This window comes from Rhododendron vialii, chromosome 4a (assembly GCF_030253575.1).
Source record: "Rhododendron vialii isolate Sample 1 chromosome 4a, ASM3025357v1".
NCBI classification, from domain to species: Eukaryota; Viridiplantae; Streptophyta; class Magnoliopsida; order Ericales; family Ericaceae; genus Rhododendron; species Rhododendron vialii.
Window position 1 is genome coordinate 4072138 of NC_080560.1, and position 22832 is coordinate 4094969.

Here is a 22832-nt window from a genome sequence, read left to right on the forward strand (position 1 = left end):
AAAAGGTGGGCTGAAGATGGGAAAACAAAAGGTGTTGCCCGTTTTGGCTAAATAATTAAAAAGGTTTAATTATTTATTTTTCTTTGTTCAAACTTTTTTCCGAGTTAGTTGGTTTTGCATCAGTTTTTTTTGAATTATTAATTCGTCTCGATAACAAGAATCTAAAAAATAATAATTATGATCAAAATCTTAAAAGAGATAATCCAAAACTAACAAATCCGCAATTTGTTTTTTTTGATTAACATCAAAAAACTAATCAAAATTTTGTATTTAGCCAAAATGGGCAGCATAGTGGGCGCGGGGTCTTATAATAACTATTACACTACATTTTTGAATGTGTTGTTGATGTTTTTATTACTAAAATTTTATTCAAAAGTTCGAAGAATTTTTGCCTTATTTTTTGGCTTAATTTTGTCTTTTTCGAACTCTTTTCATATTTAGTCTTTACTCTCCTTACTTTTGCGTTTCTCTCATCAAAACAATTTTTTTTCCTTTTTGTTTGTCGAGTAATTTTGCTGAAATTATATTTCGAGAACTCATGAAAAACGTTGAGGGAAAAAAAACCTTCATGAACGGAATTGATGTACTCTAATCATGTGCCTTGACATATGCCTTGGGGGCATACATTAACAAAATCCAATCAAAAATGCTACTTGCACAACTGTTGTGTTGGTTGTGTGTGTAATTCTAACCGTCCAGATGTATTTGGACAGTCTAGATTTTATAAAAACTCTTTCAAGAAAAAGTTTAACTTTTATAGGAAAGAGTTTGAGCGAATCCTGACCATTTATTATAGTAATAGACAGCTAGAGATTGGTTTTGTGTGTGTAGCACTTTTGGAAACCCAATATGTTTTAATCAAGCGCATCCTAACCTTATCTATATCGAACTTTTCATATCGCTAGCTATGTCAACACATCGTTTTTGTGTCCCGTACCGCTGTCCATGCTTGATACGTTTCTAGCCTTATTATGTGGACCAATTCAAAGCTAGTACTAAATATTTTATTGATCGATTCAAAGCTAGTAAAAATGACGTTCTAAAGATGCTAGACTAATTAATTGATCGATGGAGGACTATTACCCATTCAAGCTCATTTGGTGGGCTGTCTCTGGTTTTCATAAAATTATGTCTCTCTCCAAATTTTGGTCAAATTCAAGATTACCAAGTTGGTCTTTGTACGTTTACTACTTTTTAATTAATTTAGCGAATGATCTAGATGGTTTAACGTGGAGTTTTTAATATTGTGTAGGCCACTAACTCCTAACCCTAGATAATTTTATTACTCCATTACCCAATATTAAAAGACAAATATTTATTACAGCTTTTTCTTGCCTTGGTCGAAACATTTGACCTAACTTTAGTAATCGCAAAGAGTTAAAAGGTCACATTATTTCTTTAAATTTCTTAATTGTTGTCATGATAATATCAGGATTTGACATATAAGGCTTCAGTCTAAGGGGTTGTTTGGCCTAATAAATTAAATGGTTTATTTTTTTTGTTATTATTCAATTTTTTTTTGCATTTGTTTCATCAATTTTTTGAGGATTATTACTTCATCATGACGAGATGAATCTGAAAAGTAAAAAATTACGAGCAAAACTTTTTTTTTTTTTTTTGAATAACGACAATTGTCGCACTGGTTATCTACGAAGACGGCAAAAATAAATATAGTCTTGTTAAAGAAATATAGTCTTATACTTGAGGTGGAATGAGTGATCACTTAAATAATATTTGAGACCTCTTCACTAATTATCAATTGATTTTGAGTTGGATATAAAGTTATCACATGGTATTAGAGCGAGGTCCATTCCATCACATATTTTAAAAAAAAACACAATTCACACCCCACGATGACAGTCCAACAAAAAGGTTGCACGATGATAAACACACAAAGAAGTTACACGCGACAGACCTAGCTCAAACGTGGCCATGTGAGGGGAAAAGTTAAGAAAATATAGTCATACATTACTTTTGAGAGTGAAATGAGTGATCACTTAATAACATTTAAGACCTCTCAACTCATTATCCATTGATTTTAAGATGAATATAAAATTACTACAAGTTTAAGGAATGCCCAATTGATACGTAGTAAAGCAAATAATAAAGATTGGAGTAGTAGTTTTGAATGCGGGGGAAATTTTGGGAGCTACTATTTGCACACCTTTTTTATTTTTTATCCAAGTATAAATACGCTATGTCACGTAAGCATCGATCATAATGTTTTTTTTTTACTTCAGTAATAAAGATGTGTGCAGTGGCGGACCTATAAATTTATCGGGCTCTAACATTGTAATATTCCAATCCAAAATTTGAGATGATTTTGGATGAATAGAGTAACAAGCATTTGAGTTTGGATGGGGGGAAATGTTTTGTGGTTTGGGTGGTACCTAGCTCACACGGGGAAGCCATGACTGTGTATGTGTATGACTCACGAGTGAGGTGTGCATGTATTAGGTGTGTTCATGTGTATATAGCTAAATGTAGCTAAGGTCAACCAAGCAAAGTGAAATTAATAAACCGTTATAAGATAGAAATAAACTTATTATAAGATAAGATAGAAAGAAAGAAAGGAAAAGTCCCTTTATAAAGGAAGAACAGTATTCATACGTAGTGGAGAGGATCGAAACCCACATATTTACTTTAGAAACATTACCCACCTAGCTACCTTTTGTTGGGAAATATACGATCCCACCCGTGCAACGGAAGCATAACGATAAAAAACACTCACACGGCAAGAGAACACACATAACCAAAATACGTGGTTTCCCAAACTCATGTACGTCCATAGGAGAGATATTTCACTATATGGAAAAATAGACGATTATAACGTGAGATGAAAAACCCTCTCGAGCTCCTAACACTATGGCTCACAATGTTTTTCACTCACCCCAATATCTCTATTTTCCCTCTCTCTCTCTCTCACACAATCTCACGTTGGGGGGAGACCCCCGAAGGGGCTCCCGGACTTCCTCTCCTCTCTGCTCCGTCTCTCTCCCCCCGCTCTCCTCTTCACGGCACAAGGCCCATTTTATATACACAAGAGAGTGGCTAACACAAAAAACTCTTCAACTGACCAAAGAAGAGTCTAGAACCCAATTGCCACAGTCGCTCCTTTAATGCACAGCCGGCCACCAACTCAATTCAAAAACACATTTACTTCTTCAGCCAACTAATTCCATTAAAATCTCTTTTTCTTTTTCAAACTGCATGTAATGTGGGAAAAACCCAACACCTTTTACACTAACGATTGACACAGAAATTTCAACCAAACTGTCCAACCATAACAGAAAGTCTACACTTCCCGACCCATTTTCCCGATCGGAATCCCAACGCCCCGCCAGGCCCACTCCGGTTGATCCGAGCCGTCCAAAAATTCTAAAAAAAAATCCGAATGGGCCTATGCGAAAATCAACGGCACAAGGCCCATTTACCGGATTTTTTTTTTAGAATTTTTGGACGGCTCGGATCAGCCGTCCGGTGGCCGGAGTGGGCCCGGCAGAGCATCGGGATTCCGATCGGGATTCCCCGGTCGGAAGGTTCACTTTGGGGTCCCATACACATGATCCAAATCGTTGATTATTTTTTAAATATTTTTTCGAGTGATCTTGTTCAATTTCAGGTCAATTAGATAAATGTAAGTGTGTGATCCATATGTCAAATGTTTCATTTAAAATTCAGGACCTTAAACTTTGAAACATAAAGTGAACGTCAGATCGAGCACTTCTAGTTATCCGATTGATCTAAAATTTAATTGGGATCACTTCACGTGGGCTGTGGAATTAGGCTCTACGAACAACAATGCTACCACCACACACACTCACACAAACACTTACACACTCTCACAATTGAGGTGAAGCCCATACACATTGTCACGCCCCACCCGCTCACGGCACCCTATGCGGGCCCGAGCTGGTGTGGCCGCGTGCCCATAACGATCCCATCCATCTTTATACAATATTGTCCGTTTTAGACGTCAAAAAACCGTAGACTTTCTAGTAGGGTCACCCATCCCTGGCTATCCCAGAATGAACACGCTTAACTGTGAAGTCTTTACGTTCTTTGGCTCGCCCTCACAGCTTTAAAAGGCCTTATACAAGTAGGATGGATCATTCCTTATAAATTGTGACATGCCCCCCTCAACCGGCGAGTAGGCTGTCACTCACACACACACACACCTGTGTAGTGTGCGCGGGCCCTACCTCAATTGTGAGAGTATGTGTGTAAGTGTTTCTGTGAGTGTGTGATTCTATAATTCTTGTCCTAAAAATTACTAGTTAAAGTGTGCGTAAATTCACCAGGACATTTAAATTATAAAAAAATAATAGTTATGCCTGTCCGCACTAACACTTTTTTACCAGCTTATACATCTATAAAACTATTGCCATATCTCTCTCTCTCTCTCTCTCTCTCTCTCTCTGATTTACAAAGCTTCAAACAAAAAGCTCAATACCAATATGGCTACCAAGGAAGAAGTTGCAGCAGCAGCAGATAAGTACAGATCTGTTTTACATGAAGTAGACCAAAACACAGAGTGGAGACACGGTGCTCCTCCTACATACGACTCTGCAAACAAGCTCTTTGAAGAAGGCCGCACCAAGGTACGTATATATGCATATATTCTAATAAGTCCCGGAAAATGCTACAGACACAGATGAACAACTGGCAATTGTCCCATGGGTGTGGCACCATCGAACCGGGATATGTGTCCGTAGCATGGCTCTTCGTATTCTCTCCGGCCGGGTCTCTAGATCTTTTTGATGAGTGTGAGCATGGTTAAATATTTGCAGGAATGGCCGGAAGGGTCACTGGAAGAGACGGTTCAGAATGCTATAAAGTCGTGGGAGATGGAATTATCCCACAAGAGTCGGTTACAAGACTTCAAGACCATAAACCCAGAGAAATTCAAGCTCATTGTTAATGGTAATTACAAGTTTTTTAAATTAACCTCAATCCTTCAAAGAAAAAATTAAAAAAAAAAAATCACGTGTTACACGACAAATTTCTTGTACATCATAGGTGAATATATTTATTTATGTGTGTATATATCACACACAATATCACAATCCTATTGATGTGATTAGGGGTGGGAATTTCCAAAACGATACGAAATTAATGGGTTAGAGTCAACTTTTCCTGACATGCAACAAGAGTATGACACGACATAATATCACGAAAAACTAAACAGGTTGGGTAAGGGTTGAGAGAGTTCTGACTTGAACATGAAATAACACAACACGAATACGACATGACACAACGTGGGGTGGGAATTTATGAAAGGACATAATAACACGATACGAACCAGATACAAAATTAGTGAGTTACAATCGGCTGTTTCTAACACGAAACACGAATATGACACGACATGACGCCCACCCTTTCATGTGATGTTATGAGTGTTCATCAATGGAATAACTAACAACATGATTTAGGAGCCGATCAAATAAAAACATGATTTAGGATTTTTTTTTTTTGGTCCTGATGTTTTGCCATTTTTCAATTAATTTCCCCTTTTTGATTCCTGATGTTTATTATTAGTCTTCTAAATTTATTATTAGTCTTCCTTTCTTAGTTTCCTGATGTTTTGCCAATATTTTACCCAAAGGCTTCTTTGAACTTCGATGATTGATGACCTCAATCCATATTTGGCTCTTGTCTTCTTTACATAGTAGTACTACAAGATTAGTAGCTACGTCAACGTAATATATGCATCGCCGATGTATGTCAGAGTTTATATATACTTTCATTTATTCATTCAAAAAGGAATGAAATCAAGATTTTGTAAACGTGGGGGCCGAATTATAAACAATAAGATCTTGAAAATTTACGGTTTTGAAAATTTTAAGGTTCAAAAATTTATTTATAGTTTGTTTGGTTTAGGTTTTGAGGGAAGTCTTTTGGGGAAATGAGTGGGAAGATATAGAAAGAGAAAATGTGATTAATAATTGAAGAAAAATCTTATGGAAGACCGTGCGCAGAGGGAGGTTTAAATGTCTAAATAACATCTTATATATACAAAATACAATATCTATAATTGTTCTTAACAAACCAAAAATAACTAAGTATTAATATTAAAGGGACATGATAATGCCAAAACTATTTTTATTGATGTCAAAACTCTAACGCATAAAAGACTTGTACTATGTGTAGTATACAAGACTTTTATGTACTGAACTTTAGACACCAACAAAAACAGTTTTAGCATTATCACCACCCTATTAAAATTTAAAAAAAAAACCCGAAATAATGCGGAGGCCGTGACCCCCATACGCCCATGAGTGGTTCCGCCTCTGCATTCAAATACTTTATTCAGTGCTCCCGGAGCGGTCATGTGTTACTTCAGTACACTCTGACACCACACATTCTTGTGAAGTTAACAACTAAGTGCATGGACGTCACACATAAATATGTGGTGTTGAAATAATCCAGAACACCACGAAGCTGTGCTCTGAGACTACTAAACAATTATCCTAACTTGTCATTGACACTCTATTTGGGTGGAGCCTTTTAAGGGAACAAGATAAAATTACTTGAATTCAAGACCGAGATTAATTTTTTCAATAGTCAAAAGAGTACAATTTTTTTAGGTTTATAGCTTATAACTATAAGTATCTAGAACGGCTTAGATTTATTTGATTCAAAGGTTGTAGTGCATCCTTTCACTTTTCGGTTAAGTGTCCATGATTTTCACCTAAATCACACAACTGCTATTTCCTTTCAACCGGAATGCGTAGTGCCGCAGGCACGAACTAACACTAGTCCAAGTAAAATTCAAAAACCACGTGAGTTCCCCATCATTGAATTCAAAGTCCTAACTTATTTATGGAGCATCATAATTACACTCCCTACCTCCAAAAAAAAGTCAAACTAACCATACGCATCCAAATAAAAGTCATTGAATTCAAAGTCCTAACTTATTGAAAGCCGGTCTGTTTTTATTTCAACTTTCCTTATCCTTAAGAAGTTTTACTTCGGATTTGGACAAAAGAAAGGGTAAAAGAGTAAAGTTTTTAAGTAATCAGTTTTTGGCCTAATGATTTTTCAATTCATGAAATGCAATATGGCCTATAAAGAAATTTTACTTCATTTCTCATCCTCGAACATTTAAGACAAAAATGATGTCGTTATTAGGTAAACAGTACTGTTGAAATAGTCAAAAAGGAAAAAGATAGAAATCTGGAACTATACAAAAATGTGTCGATACCTCTGTTCCCGTGCATGATTGTATAGATACTTTTGTGCAATTATGCGGCTGGAATGACACGAGAACAAAGGTACATACACCTTTTCGGTACAAAAGATTTGACGTCTTTAAGTGCATGATAAAATGTACTCCTTACTTTTTTTAAGTAGTTCAGATTTAAATCTTGTACGGTATAGACCAGTCTAAAGTGAGAATCTTAAGCGTTTTTTGATTCTTATGTATATGTTTCTCTATTTTATTTAGCGCAAATTTTTCCGAAATGAAGCCCGAATCGTCGACGAAATTGCTGATTTATGTTATAGGAAGAGAGGGACTATCTGGAGAAGAAACTCTGAAAATCGGCAGCTACAACGCGTTGTTGAAAAACAATCTGCCGGAGGAATTCAAGTACTACAAAGCAGAGGAAGAGAGCTTCGAATCCTCGCACGACGCGTTCCGATCGGCTTTTCCCCGTGGGTTCGCGTGGGAGGTGGTCAGTGTTCTTTCAGGACCGCCTTCGATTGCGTACAAGTTCAGGCATTGGGGTTTCTTTGAGGGTCCTTTCAAAGGACATGCCCCTACTGGAGAGATGGTCCAGTTCTATGGCATGGGACTTCTCAAGGTAACCCCTCTCTCTATCTCGGATCAAGGTTTTAAATAACAGTATCGGTAGCTGTGACACGGCCATAGATAAACCAGTCAAATCATAAGTCCTCAATTCTGATACGTATCGGCCAATAAGTTCCATACCACCAATATCCAAAATTTGGCTCGAGTTAGTAACACGTATCTTGAGTGTAATTAAACATAAATATTTAAGGCCTTGATCCATGTATCTCACGTTTCTACGAGAGCGAAAAATGTGGATCGGGTCCAAATACGTAAAACTTAGGCTCCGTTCCAGAAACCTTCTTAAAAAATAAACAGCTTATTTCACATTTTCAAACTCAAAAATAAAGTAAATGAAAAATAATTTTTCAAATTTTTTTGCATCGTATAAAAGATCTCATCAAGATCTTCCAAACAAGATCCATATTGCATATTTTTAGATTTCAATAAGACCATAATTTTTGAGCTTGAAATTACCTTCTTAAAAAATAAGGACTTATTTTGGTTTCCGGAACGGAACCTTAGTCGTCATTTTCATATACTACTACCAACACCTAGGAAAGAAAAATGAACGGTTTGTTGTCTCCTTCTAACATCGTAAAAATGGAATTCGATTCTTTTTTATCGACAGGTTGATGAATCTCTGAAAGCAGAAGACGTAGAAGTATACTACGATCCAGCCGAGCTCTTCAGTGGCCTTCTGAAGGGATCACCAATCCCTGAAACTCATGCTGATACTCCAACATCTGCTCATGGCTGCCCCTTCCACAAGTAGAAAACGTCCTCTGTTCATTCTGTGAAGTTCTACATGTGTTTTTTTTTAAGTACTCTTTGTTTCAAGGGGATGATCACTTAATGCATGAAGTGCAATGTAAGAGTGGGAGAGAAGATGAAACGACTTATGTACCCTTTGTTGTTTGATTCCACAAGAAAAAACCTATCGATAATTTTGTTATATTATGTTTAAATTTTGATGCTTGAATGCTTCATTTTGAAAAAGATGTTGAATAAAGCAACTCAGCAAAACCTTTAAAACAGGGTCCGATCTCCTCTATTTCGAAAATTTATGTGCTTCTGTGCCGAGTGTTTTTCCGGCCATTGGATGGTGTGATTATTTTTATGTTTTAAATCCAACAGTCGAAAAAATTCTCAGCACTTTAGAGTGACACAGAGATTTTCGGCACAAAAGATCCTGCCTCTTTCAAAAACGGAGGTAACTTGGTATTGGAAGTGCTTGCCTGTGTCAATTTCAGGTGAAAAAAAAAAAAAATTTCATTGCACCTTGTGCATTGTAGGTGGGTGCCTGGTGTCCTCGCCACACATTGGTGAGGGCTCCTCTCGTCACAAGGGGTGAGAGAGGTTGGTCCTGCAGTCAAGGCATTTAATTTGGGGAGTGCTAGATACAAAGAAAATGTACCCGAAAATTACTTCGAAAGGCAAATCAATGATACCATTGATTTGCCTTTAGGGGTAATTTCCGAGTACATTTTCTTTGCACTTAGAATTTCTCATCTCTTAAGGGTTTGCTCCTTTTAAAAATTTCAAGTTCAGATTTACGTTCACTATCTCCTAGGTGCTATTAACTCTATTGGGGCATGTTCATACAAAGTCAGCACTTTAGAGTGACACATGGGTTTTCGGCACAGAGGATCTTGCCTCTTTCAAAAAACGGAGGTAACTTGGTATTGGAAGTGCTTGCCTGTGTCAAAATTAATCGAAATATGCATAAGTTGGGCCGGACACGTGAGTCATCAGACAAAAATACAATCAAACATGATTTGAACTCTCCGGATCAAAAAGCCAGGAGTTTAACTGTTTTGGCACCCTCTGGCGGGAAACACGCAGCAGCCACATTCGCTTTTCCAACCAAAACTTCATTTCACTCTTAACACCATCGAGAAAACAAAAATGGCGAAACCCCTAAAGAGTATCTCACCGTTCCGACTCGCTTCCCTCCTCCGCCTCCAGAAAGACCCCTACCTCGCCCTCCACCTCTTCCTGAACCCTAACCCTAACCCCAACAAACCCTTCCGTTACTCCCTCCTCTCCTACGACATCATCATCGCCAAACTCGGCCGCGCCAAAATGTTCGACGAAATGGACCAGATTCTCCAGCAATTAAAAACCGAAACCCGCTTCAACGCCGATGAAATCATCTTTTGCAACATCATCACCTTCTACGGCCGAGCTCGGCTGCCCGATCGAGCCCTCCATATATTCAACCAAATCCCGTCTTTTCGATGCCAAAGAACGATAAAATCCTTCAACACCCTTTTAAACGCCCTGTTAAGTTGTCGGGAATTCGGTAAAATGAGAGAAGTATTTGTGGGTTTGGATCGGTTTGTGGCTCCGGATGCGTGTAGTTATAATGTGTTGATTAGAGCGGGGTGTTTGATGAACGATTTGGGTAGTGCACGGGAGGTGTTCGATGAAATGCAAAAGAGAGGGGTTCGGCCTGACGCGGTGACGTTTGGGACGTTGATTAGTGGGCTTTGTGCGGGTGGTAAGTTAGATGAAGCGTTTAAGTTGAAAGAGGATATGGAGAGGGGTTTTAGGGTGAGGCCGGATGGTTTTGTTTATGCGTCGCTGATTAAAGGGCTGTGTAAGGTGAATGAATTGAGTTTGGCTTTTAAGCTTAAGGATGAGATGTTGGAACGTAGAGTTGAATTGGATTCGGCGGTGTTTTCTACTTTGATTAGCGCACTTTTCAAGGCCGGGAGGAAGGGAGATGTCGTTGGAGTTTTGAAGGAAATGAAAGAAAACGAGTGCAAGCCTGATGCAGTAACTTATAACGCAATGATATATGGGTATTGCCTGGAGAAAGATTTTGATGCAGCATTTGGTGTTTTAAGTGAAATGGAAAAGAAGAGATGCAAGCCGGATGTCATATGCTATAATGTAATTATTGGTGGGTTTTGCAGGGAGGGTAAATTTAGAGAAGCAACTGAATTATTTGAAGATATGCCGAGAAGAAAGTGTGCCCCCGATGTGGTAACGTATAGGACCCTATTTAGCGGGCTTTGCAATGGAATGCAGTTCCAGGAAGCTGCACTTATTTTGGATGAGATGGTTTTCAAAGATTATTCCCCTAGCACTGCAAGTATAGGGAAATTTGTAGATGAGTTGTGTCAAGCTGGTAATCTGAAGTTGTTATTGACAATCCTAAATAGTTTGGCAAAAGGAAATTTAATTGATTCAGTCACATGGAGTAGGGTGATTCCGATGGTGTGCAAGAACAATACGTTGTTGAATGCCTCTGCGCTTGTAGAAACCTTGCTAATCCCATAAATTGATGCTCTGCCAATCAGGTACGGATGTTGAATACCGACTTGCTCTTTTGATGTTGATTCTTTCTGGTGGAGTGGCTGACTAGTAGTTTACACCGTAACATCCACACGTATCTTTGACGTCAATTACTGGTAGTTTCATCATAACAAGCACCATAACAACTACTAGTTTCTGTTTTTGAACAGTTTTCAATATTGCGTTGACAATTCAGCATTCTGTGTTTAAGTTTGTGCACAAATAAGGCTTCATAGTATTTTTCTAGCCGATATGATAGAGCCATGTGAGATATAACGCAGCTATTTTCTTTGTCAACCGTAAATTATGTTGCTTGGTTTGAAGATTTGCTGGAACAGTCATACTATATGTTCTGTCTAACCAACTTTCATTACGCATCATTTTAGTAAATGCAGTGCTTTCATGAGACCATAGGACGCTACCTTTCTTTGTTGTAGCCTGTAGGGTTAATAAATTCTGGGGAGCACTGAATCAAGGCCTAATGTTGAACCATAAAGATGAGTGAATCCCTACACTCTAGCCGCAAATTTTCCCCTAAATTCAAGAGCAAGTCTCATGAAACAAAATGATGTTTCTTGCTCACTTACAGTGGTATTAGTCCATTCTTTCGCGCCTAATAGTTAAAGACAGGGAGGGTAATTATAAAGACTATAGCTTTCAGATCTTCTTGATGAAGGTAATGAAGACATGCGATAGTGTAAGGAAGAAGCTTCTAAGATAAGAAGACATGCAATAGTGTAAGGAAGAAGCTTCTAAGATAAGAATTATCATCTTCTATTTTCAGACGAATGTCCACGTAAGGCTGTCTGTGCTAACTTTGTTGAAGGTTTTGGGCATTGGACCTCATCACTAACTGTAGCTTCTTAATTGGAGTCCATCCTCTGACAATAAGCGTCAATGTGTAGAGGAAAAAAGGTAGATAGATGAGGCCAGGATGGCATACAGATTTGCTGATTTTTAAAACTCTGCTTTGGCAGGTCATGTATAACCTCCTTACTCCTTTGGATTGAACTTTTCTCAAATTACGTGTCAACAACTAAATCAACATTTATCGTTCATTTGCAATGAAATAGATTGCAACTTTGGAAAAAATTGCTACTAAAATTTACTGTATTGTAAACCCACAACATTTTCTTATCATGATATTTTCTGGCAACATTTTGAACCACAGTCCGGGAAAAGTAATATAACTTATCATCATGTTGCGATAGCTTTCAGTATTCCTTCTTTTCTTTTTCTTTTTTTATTTTGGAGTGTTTGCTTTGTGTGTTTAAGACTTTAAGTTCCAACAATTGTTGATCTTTAAATTCCATCATTCTGTGAAGGTTGATTTGACATCGCGTAAAGGTGCATCTAAAATGGCTGAGCAATTGTGAGGACTCACACACTCTTCCAAACAAAGAGAGTCTCAAGACGGAGGCAAACAAAGATAGAGCAGCTCGATCGGTCTTGGAAGGATTTTCTAAGTGCTGGTAAGTATGGAGTTTCTATGCGTATTCCTTATCAGGAAAGTGAGATCCGCCACTTGAGAATAGGGCATCTCTATTTGACATAGACTTTTGGTGTTAAATATTTGTCTCAAGGGGAATAATAGAAGGAGAAAGGAAACTAGATGCCCACGGACTAAATAGTGGGGCCTAAGAGGGGAGAAACTAGAGGTATTCAAAGAAAGAATGTCTCAAGAAGTACGGTGGGGAGTGGAAGGCGATAGTGACAATATGTGGAATACGATCGCTGACGGTATTAGAAGAATATCGAAGGAAGTTCTTGGCGAGTCGAAGGGAAAAGGTCCAATTTCTAAGGAGACATGGTGGTGGAATGATGAGGTTCAAATCATAGTAAAAACAAAGAATGAGTGCTTTAAAAAGTGGCAAAAGGACTGGAATGTGGAAAATTTTCAGGATTATAAGCAAGTTAGCAAGGAAGCTAAGAAAGCCGTTAAGGATGCTAAGTTGAAAGCCTATGAGAATTTCTACGCTAGATTCGATAGTAAAGATGGAGAAAATATTATTTATAAACTTGCTAAGCTACGAAAACGGAAAGCGAGAGACGTTTCTCAAGTTAAGTGTATAAAAGGTATTGATTCGGTGGTATTGGTGAAAGACGAGGCGATCAAGAATAGATGGAAGTCGTATTTCGATAAGTTGTTAAACGAGAAACATGACGGAGGCTTTGGTGGGGAGAAAGTGTATGTATTTGGCGAGAACATAGAATATGAGTTTTATCGGAGAATACAAAAGTTTGAAGTGGTTAAAGCTTTGAAAAGGATGAAACCGGGTAAGGCTCTAGGACCAGATGGTATCCCTATTGAAGTGTGGAAAAGTCTAGGTGACTTGGGGGCCAAAGTTGTTTAACAAGATTATTATGACTAGAAAGATGCCCGACGAATGGAGAAGGAGCACCTTAGTACCTATCTATACGAATAAAGGGGATATTCAAAGCTGCAACAACTATAGAGGTATTAAATTGATGAGTCATACGATGAAGTTATGGGAAAGAGTTATTGAGCATCGCTTGAGGATGGTGACTACGATGTCAGAAAAACAGTTTGGGTTCATGCCAGGAAGATCAACCATGGAAGCTATCTACCTATTAAGGAGATTGGTACAAAAACATAGAGCAAAGAAGAAGGATCTTTATATGGTTTTCATAGACTTAGAAAAGGCTTATGATAGGGTGCCTAGGGACATCATATGGTGGGTTCTAGAGAGAAAAAGAGTGACCAAAGGGTATATTGAGGTGATTAGAGACATGTATGAAGATGCCGTCACTACCATTAGATCACCAGTAGGGGAAACGAGTGAATTTCCAATCACCATAAGATTGCATCAAGGGTCAGCCCTGAGCCCATACCTCTTTGCCTTAGTTATGGATGAATTGACTAGACAATTTCAAGAGGATATTTCATAGTGTATGATGTTTGCAGATGATATTGTCCTCGTAGATGAAACCGCAGGAGGTGTTAATGCGAAACTAGAAATTTGGAGGGAAACATTAGAGTCAAAGGGTTTTCGGATAAGTAGGAGTAAAATTGAGTATATGGTGTGCAAGTTTAGTGGTACCAGTAGTGCGCATGAAGAAAAAGTGATGATCCAAGACCAAGAGATACCAAAGAGTGATCATTTTAGGTATTTAGGCTCAATTATTAGTAGAGATAAAGAGATTATTGATGATGTGACCCATAGGATCCAAGTGGAGTGGCTCAAGTGGAGAAGTGCTATTGGTGTACTATGTGACAAAATGGTCCCTATAAAATTGAAGGAAAAATTCTATAGAACTGCCACAAAATCAGCGATACTTTATGGGACAGAATGTTGACCTATTAAGAAACAACATGTGAGCAAAATGAGTGTAGCGGAAATGAGAATGTTGAGGTAGATGTGTGGTAAGACTAGACGAGACAAGATTAGAAATGAAACAGTTTGTGAGATGGTAGGTGTAGCACCTATAGAGGAGAAGTTGAGAAAAAATAGGTTAAGATGGTTTGGGCATATCTACCGTAGACTAGAAAATGCAGTAGTTAAGAGAGCGGATAGGATAGCTCTAGGTAGCAATGTTACGAGAAGAGGTAGACCTAAATTAACATTAGATACTGTAGTGCACAAAGATATGAGCATAATGGGTCTGTGTGAATAAATGACTCTTGACAGAGCTCAATGAAGGAAACGGATTCATGTAGCCGATCCCAAGTGATTGGAACATAAAGCTCGGTTTGGTTTGGTTAGGGCATGAGAACCAGGTTGCCCGTGTAGCTTAGCAGTGCCATCGTTTCACATGTGACTTGTTTTTTATTTGTGAATGGTACAAACTACAAAGAGAATTCTTCCATTCTATATGCTTTTGCAGGGAATGTAAAGAGAACAATGATACCTTTCACAAGAGATTTATTTGGCTCAGTGATTTAAAAAGCGCGCGAAGCGCGCGCTATAGCGCAAAGCGCAGCGCAGCGCAGCTTCTGCGCTTCGAAGAGTGGCGATATAGCGCAGAACATCAAGGCGCAGAAAAGGCGCCAAGGCGCACACTATGGCGCAAGGCGCAGAAGCGCAAAGGCGCACGCCTTTTGTCTGTGATCCAAAAATTGATCCGATGGTGCAGATTCTGCAGAAAACACACACGATGCACTGAATAATATTTGCTTTTAAGTCTAATTCCAACCCTAATTGGCTGATCGATCACACACGATACATACCCAGCAGCAGCCGAGCAGCTTCGGTGACAAGCGATCGACGATCGATCGAGACAGCAGCTTCAGGCTTCAGTTTCACTCTTCAGCAAGGTAATCTCCTCCACCTCCTCCTCCTCCTCCTCCGGTTCTTCTTCTTCTTCTTCTTTTTCTTCTTCTTCTTCTTCTTTCTTTCTTCTTCGGTTCTTCCTTCTTTTTTCTTTTTCTTCAGTGGTGCTGCAAAAATTTTTTCTTCTTCTTCTTTTTCCTTTTTCTTTGTACGCCTGGTTCTTTTCTTTTTTTGGGCAATTTTTTTCCTCTTTTTCTTTATAGGCCTGTTTCTTTTCTTTTTTTTTCTTTTTTTTTTTAACCTCCTGGGCAATTTTTTTTCTTGGAGGAGGACCAAGTATGTTCCAAACTCACAAAAGGATAGAGACGTGTTTGGCATGCAATAAAAAGAGCTGCATTCCCAATTTCTCTCTCTCTCTCTCTCTAGTAAACTGCCTTCATCCCTTTCATTCCGTCCATACTTCTTTTACTTGTACCATGAAATAAATTAATTTGCAAGTGTTTTTTTTAGTAAACATGAGTTTCAGTAATGTTTTGACTATTTCTCTTACTGATTGAGATAATACAGCTAAGGTAGCAGAAGATTAATTGGAAGAAGACCCTTTTTTGTATTTCTCCACTCCTGTCTGACCTTTTTATATGCTTCAAAAGTCATATTACCCGTGAAAGTTTCAAACCCAAGAATAATTTTAGCCATTTTTAGCAGCTACGTGAAAAATTATAGTCCCAGACAAATCAAATCTGTTATAAGATAAAAAAAAAATCCTCGACTGTGTATTTTTTGATCTTCTTCCAGACCTTCAGAATAGTTTTCAATATTCAATGCCACGTGCTTAATAGTTGTATTAATCTATCGAGGTACTATTTTCCTAGTAAAAAAGTTGAGTTTTTCCCCTTTTAACAAAAAAGAACATGAAAGTAGTAGTAGTACTAATTATTCCCTTTCACGTGTTGGCCAACTTGACCTGACAATCACTTGTGGCTACTGGAAAACATGCTCAATGTAGTATTTGTTTAAAGCAAACAAACATGCTTAATTTATTTCATGTTCACTTCATACCTCTCTCTCTCTCCCCATTTGAGTCCTTCTGTTCTCTCATTAATTACCTTCTGGGCTGTTCCGCTGTTAGATTTTTTTTTTCCAGCAGCTATATGTGTTTATGGTGTTATTTGTACTTGTTAATTGTAGATGACATCTGAAAATTCTAGTAAAAAGGACCCTGGTTGGAAGTATTGCGAAAAGGTTGATCCACACAATAATACAAAGTTGAAATGTATGTTTTGTAACGAAGTGAAAAATGGGGGTGTGTCAAGAATCAAGCAACACCTTGCAGGAGGAGCTAAAAGGAATACGGCGGCATGTCGCCGATGCCCACCTGAGGTTAGAGAGGAGATGAGGGAGTTTATACGTAAAAGGGATGAAACAAAGAGTCAAATTAAGTCTGTACCAGATTTTGATAATGCAATGAATGCTGATGATTATGATTATGACCTTGACCTGGATGATGATATTATTGAATCTAATCCCCGTTCTAAGAAATCTTCTACTCACGGAAGCACAACCTCCGCATCTATTCATTCTAAGCCTAAGAAACCAAGAAACATAGGGCCTCTCGACACTTACTACACTCCTGAACCAGAGGTGGTGGTGGAAAATAGAAAAGCCAAGGGCAAACAGCCAAAAATTGATGAGAATGAACCATATAAGAAAATATTGAAAGACCGGGCTCATCAGGCTATTGCAAGGTGGATATATGATTGTGGGATACCTTTAAATGTTGTGAACAATGATAGTTTTGCGCCAATGATAGAGGCTATTGGGCAATACGGTCCGGGTTTGCCCCCACCAACTTATCATCAAGTGCGAGTCCCTCTTCTAAAAAAAGAGGTAGAACATGTTAACAAGTTGATGGAGGAGCACAAAAAAGACCAAGAACAATATGGGTGTACGCTAATGAGCGATGGGTGGACTGATAGGAAAAATAGAACATTGATGAATCTTTTGGTGAATTCTCCAAGGGGGACCATGTTTTTGAAATCCATGGATGCGTCTGGAATTGTAAAGGATGCAGAAATGATATATGAATTGCTTGATGGGTGGGTGGAGCATATTGGAGAAGCAAACGTGGTTCAAGTTGTTACGGATAGTGCTGCGGCAAATGTGGCGGCAGGTGAGAATTTTTATTTGCTATTTGGTTGTGTTACTTAGTTGAAGTTATAAACAATTAAAAATCACTTATTATTTTAGACTTCTAGTTCTAACTTCTAACACCACTTATTTATAACAATTACCAGGGAGGTTGTTGGAGGCAAAACGACCTCACTTGTTTTGGTCTCCGTGTGCCGCCCATTGCTTGGACTTGATGTTAGAAGACATTTTTAAGTTACCAAATTTGAAGACAACTTGGGAAAGGGCAATAATGATTCATGGTTATATTTATAATCGGCCCTCTTTGTTGAATATGATGAGGCAATTTACCCAAAGGAAGGAGCTCGTTAAGCCGGCAAAAACTCGATTTGCAACCGCTTTTTTGACTTTGCAAAGGGTTTATGAACAAAAGGGAAACTTAAGGAAGATGTTTACTTCAGAGAAGTGGACCAATAGCAAATGGGCAAAAGAGCAAGGAGGAAAACATGTAGAAAAAGTCATGTTGATGGCCTCATTTTGGAGGAATGTGCTCCTTGCCCTCAAGTTCGCATCCCCACTTGTTAAGGTACTTAGATTGGTTGATGGAGAAGTCAAGCCTCCAATGGGATACATTTATGAGGCTATGGATCGGGCTAAAGAAACTATTGCAAATTCATTCAATCAAAATAATGAGATGTATGATGAGGTCTTTAAAATAATCGACAAGAGGTGGGAATCCCAATTGCATCGGCCTTTGCATGCAGCTGGTTTTTACTTAAATCCTGAATTTTTTTACAAAGATCCAGAGGCTTGCAAAGTTCCAGAAGTCATTGGAGGCCTATACAAATGTATCACAAAGTTGATTCCCAATAATGATACACAAGACCTTGTTTGTGCCGACTTGATGAAGTATGAGAGAGCTGAAGGACTCTTCGGTAACCCAATGGCAATAAGGCAAAGAAATACAAGGGCACCAGGTATCACCATGTTAACCTTAATCTAGTAACTAATTTAAGTCCTAAGAGTTGCACTTTAAGAATGTTTTCCAATATCAATATGCTATGGTGTGCAGCTGACTGGTGGGCCTCATTTGGTCATGACACTCCCGACTTGCAAAAATTTGCCGTCAAAGTTCTTAGCCTTACTTGTAGTTCCTCGGGATGCGAGCGTAATTGGAGTGTCTTTGAGCATGTGAGTATATGATAATCAAGTTCATTCATTGACTTCCTTTAGTTATGTATGATCATGAATTTAAGTCCCTTGTATAATTAATTGTTAATGCAGATTCACACCAAAAAAAGGAATAGACTTGCTCAAAATCGTCTCAATGATTTGGTATTTGTTAAGTACAATAGAGCATTGAGACGCCCATACCTCAAACGTGATCGCATTGATCCTATATCCTTGAAAGATATTGATGAGAGCAATGAATGGTTGGTTGGGAAGATGGAGGAAGAAGTTGTGTTTGAGGGTGATGATTTGAATTGGGATGATGTTGCTTTAGCTTCTGGAGCCGAAGAACCAAGGAAAACAACTAGAGCATCAAGTTCAAAGTCAACAGACTCAATACCTATCGCAAAAATGGCAAAACCAACTCCAAAAGCTAAGGCTTCAAGAGGAAAGACATCTATTATAGATGAGGTGATTGAAGAGGGAGAATGGGAGACAGATGATGATGAGGAGGAAGATGTGGAAGGATATAAATCAGAATCATCAGATGATGATGATGAAATTGAAGATGAAGTTCTTGGTTTTGAGAATGATGATTAATGTCTATGCATGACTCTAGATTTTGTTGCCTTTAATCCTTTTGTTATGTCTCTAAGGCTAAACATTATTATGTTAGCTTTTCATGGATGATATGCTATGTTTCGTGTTTGGTACTTTCGTTTAACCATTGACATGTTATGTTTTATGACATTTTAAAGTTTTGCAAGTGTTTGTGTTAAAAACTTGTTCTAATAGAATTTTTTTTTTTTGCGCTTCGCGTCAATAAAGCGTGCGCCGCGCCTTGCGCCTTGCGCTAAAGCCCCTAGGGACTATTGCGCCTTGGTGCGCCTTTCGCCATTTAAAACACTGATTTGGCTTGATCAAGCTTAGATATTTCAAACATATTGTCATATCTGGAAGAAAAGATCTGTAGAATAAAGTTCTAGTATGTACATTTTGATGGTGGCTTTTATTCTTTAGGCCATCAAGTGCTTCTTCCAGCTGGATAGAATCTGATTTTACTCCCTTCGATATGAAAATTCTCAGGTGTGTATCCCTGGTACTATGTATCTCTTTAATAAGACAATGAATGAGAGCTCTTTATTTTCTTTGGTCCAAGTTGTTTTCATGTGCTAGGTCCAAGTTGTTTTCATGTGCTACTAGAAATTATTTTCTCGTGATGAGCAACAAGATACTGGACCACATCCCAACTTCAGCAGCCCTTCTTTTTTAACCTCACTTGAATACATAGTGCTTATTTGTTGTTAAAAACAGATAAATAAAATTGGAAATCAGCAGCTTTCACTGTGATATGTTGGGGGCCATACAGGAGGGCGGGCCTTGGCGCAGGGATAGGTTAAGAAGGCCTAAACAACCTCTCTACGTGTGGGAGCCTTGTGCCCTTGACTGCCATTTTTCTTTAGAGGCTATGGAGGGTTCTGGACGGCAGCCTAGAGGCCGGCTGAGAACAGCAGGTAGATTGTACTGTTTACTCTCTCTCTTTTTTCCGGGTGTACTGTTTACTATTTACCCAATCAAGTGGGGTTTCTAAAGATGAAGTTTAGTTTAACATCCTCTGTTTAGAAAGCCATTTTAGACGGGTATGCTCACACATGTTGACAGCAATCTTTTCCGTGGTAGCAAAGAGAAGATGCCTTTCCACAAGAACCAAAATATTTTTATTTGTGGTCAACATCAATCTTGGTTGCACCCATAATGCTTTTGACGAGTAGAATCTCCCTTTTGCAGTCTGTAAGTAAATGCATAATTGGTTTCGTATACAGTGGTGGGTATTGCAACTATGTTTTAAACAAAGATACATTTAGATATACATAAAGGTTTTAGAACCATTAATATACCGAATTGTGAGGTACGTATACCAATCGTAAGATTTATTCAAACATAAGATAAGTTTAATGATACGCATCGGTGTTACCTATAAACGTACTGAATCGTAGGATACGCATCGTCAATTGGTTTTGGCAACGCTAAATCATAGGATATGCATCGTCAATTGATTTTGGCAACACTAATACACCTAACTCTGATTCCCCTAATACTTTCAAATAAAACATAACTCTTTAGCTGTTTTCTATGAGCTTTTGTTAGACTAATAATTGTTAGCAACTGTCAACTAGCTCTCTCAGCAATGTCACTTCCAATTTGTTGGGTGATTATTTGAAGTGATAGCTTCGCATTGCCAACATTTTTTAATGGTTGTCTTGCCATGCTTGCCCCTTGATTTGTTTTGTTATTAGTAGTTTCTAAGGAATTTATTTGTATATCGGATTGCATAAGCCCATGCCAAACCCATGATTTCTCTTTGAGGACCCAAAAACTGTCCGATAACAGCCATCTTCCCGCCCATTTTTGCTTATTTTCGTATGCAAGTTAAGTGACTTGTTGCAAAGAAGAGCCTCCTTTACACTTACTGGTGTGGAGTTCAAAAATATACACCCTCTTGAAATGAGAATAAATTGTATCCACCGCCGGTGTAAAATCCCACTTTTCCACCACCGTTTATTGTGGGCCCCACTGATTGTCTATTATTGTAATATGAACCGTTCATATTAGAAGACACGCAATATTGTATTGCCATTCAAAAAAATCAGCTTTATCGAAAGTCGATAGATATATCAAAATTTGAATTTTGGTTGATAAAATGGACCATCTGATTTTTGTCAATAATAATAAAGATAAACTATTCATTTTACAAAGTAAAATTCAATTTTTGATACTCCTATCGATGTCAGATTAAGTTTTTTTTTTTTGCATAGATACACTATTATGTAGGGTTTACAAGATAAACGGTTCAGATCAACAAAAAACACACAGTAAGACCGAAAAAGGCGGTGATGGAAAAGTGGGGTTTTCCACTGCCTGTGGAAAGAATTTAATCTCGAAATTGAGTTATGCAATTAAGATTTGTGGTTTTATCTAGATTCAACATATGGTCTAGATTTGAGAATAAGTCGTACCCAATGCTCCAAATTCCTACATTTAGTCGGGTCTGTTACATTTTTTGATAACTCAGATGCCTGGATCAACTTATGCACACCTCGATTTATTCTTGGGGTCCAATCTCACCGTTCACTTGCGGGGAGCCCAAATCGGAGCAAAGTTCCATATGGACGGACCCAAAGGAGTTGATATCACCTTAAGAGGTTTCGAACCTAAGACTTAAGAGTTAGGAGGGAGCAAACTCCTAAGTCGCAAGCCTTGACTACTGGGCCAACCCTTTTGGGAATGAATGTGTTTTATGATCCATTTTGCATGTAATGCTACCGTTGCTGAAAAACCTGGCCTACTCCATACAGAACAGTACAGAAATGCAGATGCATTGCCACTAAAAACGGCCATGCTTTCAAAACTATTGCGTACAAGCAATAGACATGGTAACCCAGCATAAGTGACTTGACTGACTGTAGATGATAAGCGCCCCTTGTGACATTGCCACCATCCTCTGTATCAATGTCAAGTTCTCTTTTTCATCCTTTTTTGAAAACAGGGGAATGGGGCATTGATTTGGTATCAACCCAGTTGGAGAAAAGTTGAAACCCTAATTGGAGTTGAAGAGAGAGAGAGAGAGAGACTGAGAGTGACTAGGTTCACAGAAACTACCAAAAAACATGGGACGGCGGCTTCCTAATTCATGTGTACCTACCTGATCTACTTCCACAAGGCATATGACTTTGCAAAACAAGGTGAATGTTCCTTTCTCCCAAGTATCTTGACTCAGCCATTTCTCACTTCCACAAGGCATATGACTTTGCAAAAGAAGGTGAATGTTCCTTTCTCCCAAGTATCTTGACTCAGCCATCTCTCTCTCTCTCTCTCTCTCTCTCTCTCTCTCTCTCTCTCTCTCTCTCTCTCTCTCTCTCTCTCTCTCTCTCTCTCTCTCTCTCTCAATATTGCTAGTATATAAGCATGTTACACTTCCAACCTAGGCTGGCATAACAGCCTTCACTTCTCATCTTCTTCTCTGTTTATCGATCTCCATTACCCGACTCTCTCTCTATCTTTCTACCCTTAGCATTGCACATGGCTCTCTTAAAAACAGTTTCTCTTGCTTTCTTTGTTTTGTTGATCTGTTGCAAATCACCATCCTCAGAAGCGAGGGTGCTCTTGAGCAAGGAGAAGGAGGTGCCTTCTATGGAAGACAGTTTGAT

General features: G+C 38.5%; 3 protein-coding genes across 4 annotated transcripts; all 3 read left to right on the plus strand.

Moving 5' to 3' along the window:
• Window positions 1-4360: 4360 nt before the first annotated feature.
• LOC131323408 (pathogen-related protein) lies at window positions 4361-8752 on the plus strand. The gene is made up of 4 exons (XM_058355182.1): window positions 4361-4601; window positions 4791-4923; window positions 7507-7805; window positions 8424-8752. The coding sequence occupies exons 1-4, from the start codon at window positions 4458-4460 to the stop codon at window positions 8565-8567; spliced, it is 720 nt and encodes a 239-aa protein (XP_058211165.1). The 5' UTR covers window positions 4361-4457; the 3' UTR covers window positions 8568-8752.
• A 780-nt stretch (window positions 8753-9532) lies between these two features.
• On the plus strand, window positions 9533-19710 carry LOC131323410 (putative pentatricopeptide repeat-containing protein At1g53330). Of its 2 annotated transcripts, none has more exons than XM_058355185.1 (3): window positions 9533-11100; window positions 12443-12567; window positions 19645-19710. In XM_058355185.1, exon 1 carries the CDS (start codon window positions 9701-9703, stop codon window positions 11078-11080), a length of 1380 nt encoding a protein of 459 aa, XP_058211168.1. In that variant the 5' UTR covers window positions 9533-9700; the 3' UTR covers window positions 11081-11100; window positions 12443-12567; window positions 19645-19710. The 2 variants fall into 2 exon arrangements, with proteins under 2 accessions (XP_058211168.1, XP_058211167.1); XM_058355184.1 differs by having other exon boundaries at window positions 9536-11100; window positions 12421-12567.
• Window positions 16450-18739, plus strand: LOC131323409 (uncharacterized). Its single transcript, XM_058355183.1, has 3 exons — window positions 16450-17497; window positions 17622-18431; window positions 18527-18739. Exons 1-3 carry the CDS (start codon window positions 16516-16518, stop codon window positions 18655-18657), a joined length of 1923 nt encoding a protein of 640 aa, XP_058211166.1. The 5' UTR covers window positions 16450-16515; the 3' UTR covers window positions 18658-18739.
• Window positions 19711-22832: the final 3122 nt, after the last annotated feature.